Source organism: Ochotona princeps, chromosome 24 (genome assembly GCF_030435755.1).
Source record: "Ochotona princeps isolate mOchPri1 chromosome 24, mOchPri1.hap1, whole genome shotgun sequence".
Classification (NCBI taxonomy): domain Eukaryota; kingdom Metazoa; phylum Chordata; class Mammalia; order Lagomorpha; family Ochotonidae; genus Ochotona; species Ochotona princeps.
In genome coordinates this window covers 28,024,734-28,028,041 of record NC_080855.1, presented here as the reverse complement: position 1 = coordinate 28,028,041, position 3,308 = coordinate 28,024,734, and the positions used below count along the sequence as shown (strand labels likewise).

At 57.1% G+C, this 3,308-nt stretch overlaps 1 protein-coding gene across 1 annotated transcript; it reads right to left on the bottom strand.

The window, feature by feature from the left end:
- Positions 1-2,095: 2,095 nt before the first annotated feature.
- On the bottom strand, positions 2,096-2,901 carry CLDN4 (claudin 4). The gene has a single exon (XM_004587004.2). The coding sequence runs from the start codon at positions 2,775-2,777 to the stop codon at positions 2,148-2,150; it is 630 nt and encodes a 209-aa protein (XP_004587061.1). The 5' UTR covers positions 2,778-2,901; the 3' UTR covers positions 2,096-2,147.
- Positions 2,902-3,308: the final 407 nt, after the last annotated feature.

Genomic DNA, 3,308 nt, shown 5'->3' with positions numbered 1-3,308 from the left:
CCGAGAGGAGCACCAGTGCTTCCAATCCAGCCCCTGTCCCTGCTTCCAATCCAGCCCCTGTCCCGTGAGCCTGAGAGGGCAGTGGGAGACGGCTAGATCACCTGGGAGACCCAGAGGGAGTTCCAAGCCTCTGACTTCAGCCTGGTCCAGTCCTGACCAGTGCAGCCATCTGGGGGGGGGGGAAGGAAGATGACACAGCAGGATGCAACAGCTCTCCTGTGTGCAGAGCGGAGAGAGGTGGCTCTACTTTCAACATAAATAAATCCATCTTTAAAAAAGGAGGCCAGCTCCATGGTATAGTAGTCTGTCCTCAGCCTATGGCGCCAGCATTCCATATGTATACCGGTTCATGTCCTGACTACCTCACTTCCCGTCCAGCTCCCTGCTTGTGGCCTGGGAAAGCAGTGGAGGACGGCCCAAAGCCTTGGGACGCTGCACCCACATGGGAGACCCGGAGGAATCTCCTGGCTTCTGACTTTGGATTATCTCAGCTCCGGCTGTTACAGCCATTTAGGGAGTGAATCAGCAAATGGAAGATCTTTCTCTTACTGTCTTTCTTTCTCTTTATAAATCTGCCTTTCTTATAAAATACATGTGTATATATATATACATAATATATAATATATATTATGTATGTATATCCTTTTTGGGGGATTCCTATATATCCTTTTTTGGATTTATATAAATATATATTTATAAATAAATATATAAATATAAATTATATATTTATAAATATATATGTTATGGATATATATATACAAAAAAAGGAGACACTGGACAAGCCAGAGGAGACCCCATCAGGACAGTCCCTGACCTAAAACTAGATGGAGGCCCCCAGGTGCTGGGGCCTCATAGTTCAACTGTGTACACAAGGAAACAGGCTAGACCACCCTGGGAGGCACTCGCTCTGGCTGCCGGGGGGCCTTAGGGTGGGAGCCAGCCCGCCGTGGGTTCCCGGACCTTTCACACAGCGTGTCCCTGAGCTGGGACAGGTGAAGTGACCGCTGAGTTGGGCTGCTGCTGCTAATGATAACACCCCCTCCCAGGAGTGGAGGAGGAGGCTCAGAGCTGGCCCTTCAGGACCAACAGGATCCAGAACATTCCACACCCAGGGCAAGCTGGGGAATGGTCAGGAGGTAGCCCAGGGGACCAGCCTGGCTACCAAGAGAGATCAAAGGCCCCTGGGGTGGAGTATTTTCTGTCCTCCCTCCTGGGGTCCCAGTCCCCCAACACACACAGACAGACACACGCACACATACCTGCTGGGTCCTGGGTTTACCCCCTAAAATGGAGATGGTCTAAAAAAGATGACTGCCAAGGTTAAGGCCAGTTTCCTGGCTAACTCCTTGCCGCGGCCTCAGGCTCTGCCCGTCCCACCCTCACCCCCGGAGCTACAACAATTAAACACAGTACAGAAATCTTTCCTATGCACAAGTCCTATTTATTGTAGAAAATAATAATAATAATTACAATGACTGAACAGCACTCCTTAAATTACAAAACAGAATACACTGAGATACAGAGGCAAAACCTGGACTTTGCACCCCCCAACACATACACCCCAGACTGGCCAATGTCCTTGACTTGGTAGAGGAGTCTGTCCATGGGGGGGTGGGCTTCAGGCCCTCCCCCACCCCTCCCTGCCCCGAACCAGTCTGTCCAGTGGGCCCCTCCTCAGGAGGCATTCTTACAGCCATAACCACCACAGTTCCTTGGGCAAGGCATGCACAGCCCAGGCGCCAACCTCCTTCCATCATACACCAGTGGCACCCAGACCTTGGGTGGAGGCCAGGAGCTGGAGAGACAGTGCCAAGACAGGAGCTAGTCACAGAGGACTTTGGGCAGAGGGGGACATGGAGCAACGCCAGCACAGGTGGGGAACAGAGCTCCAGGGCTGGCTGTCCGGGCCAGCAGGGCCAGCTCCCCGCTCCGTCGCCTCCTGCACCCGGGAGCGATTCAAAGAAGGGTGGGGGTCTTTGGCATCCATCTTGGGGCCAGGCAGGTATCCCAAAGTGGGCCAGGCAGGTGGGGCTGAGGACTGGCCACCGGGCAGGCCTCCTGCTAAGTCACAGCCGGGAGTTCAATCCTAGGGGAAATTCGACCGAGAGCGACAGACCCCCTGAGTGGCAAACGGCCGCGGTGGCACCTTACACGTAGTTGCTGGCCGGCGCTGAGCGGGCGGCCGAATACTTGGCAGAGTAGGGTTTTTCGGCGCGGGGTGGGCAGTTACAGCAGAGCAGGGCACCACCGAGCAGGAGCAGGCCCGAGGCGGCCCAGCCGATATAGAGCGAGGCTCCCATCTCTCGTTTCTGGCCCGAGGCCACCAGCGGGTTGTAGAAGTCGCGGATGACATTGTGGGCCGTCCAGGACACGGGCACCATCACCAGCAGGCCGGCCAGCAGGAACACCACGCCCGCAACGATCATGGTCTTGGCCTTGGCCGTGTCATCCTCCACGCAGTTGGTGCACTTGCCCCCGACCACAGACAGCAGCACGCCCACGGCGGCCACGATGATACAGATGATCATGAGCGCGCGGGCCGCCTGCAGGTCCTGCGGCAGCGCCAGCAGCGAGTCGTACACCTTGCACTGCATCTGGCCCGTGCTCTGCACCACACAGTTCATCCACAGGCCCTCCCAGGTGACCTGCGAGGTGACAATGTTGCTGCCGATGAAAGCCGTCACCCGCCACATGGGCATGGCGCAGCTCAGCATGGCGCCCAGCCAGCCCAGCACAGCCAAGGCTATGCCCATCACCTGTAGCCCCATGGAAGCCATGGCTCCGGGTCCCACGGGCCGGGCTCAAAGACCTGATGTGGCAAGAAGGTGGATGGAACGATCCGGGAGATAGTTGTAGGATTCCAGGCGAGAGGGAGACACAGACGCAGAACCCGCAGGAGCCGTCCTGAGTGTGAGCAGACCAGTTCCTTCCAGCCAACAGCCGCCTCGCCGGCGGCAGGTGCAGTAGCTTATATGGTGCTGCCAGAGAGGCGGGGCAGAGGGAGGTGGGGCCTCCCCATGACCAGTTTCTCTGGATTCCTGAGCCTTAGCCAACAAAGACACTGGAAGGTCCCTGCCTCCCCCTTGTCCCCCACTGGTTCCTGAGTCACTCCCCAGTATCAGAGGAAACTGCCCTCTCTCCCCCAGCCCCCAGGGCTCTGGCTGAGGTCAGCCGGGAGACAAGTTCTGAGTCAACAGCCAGGGTCACCTGGACGTCCAGAGGGCAGGGCGAGACAGGCCCAGCCCCCCACCCCATCCCCTTGCTCCCAAACGTAGGCCTTGGAGGGATGGGGGGGAGAGATGACCCCA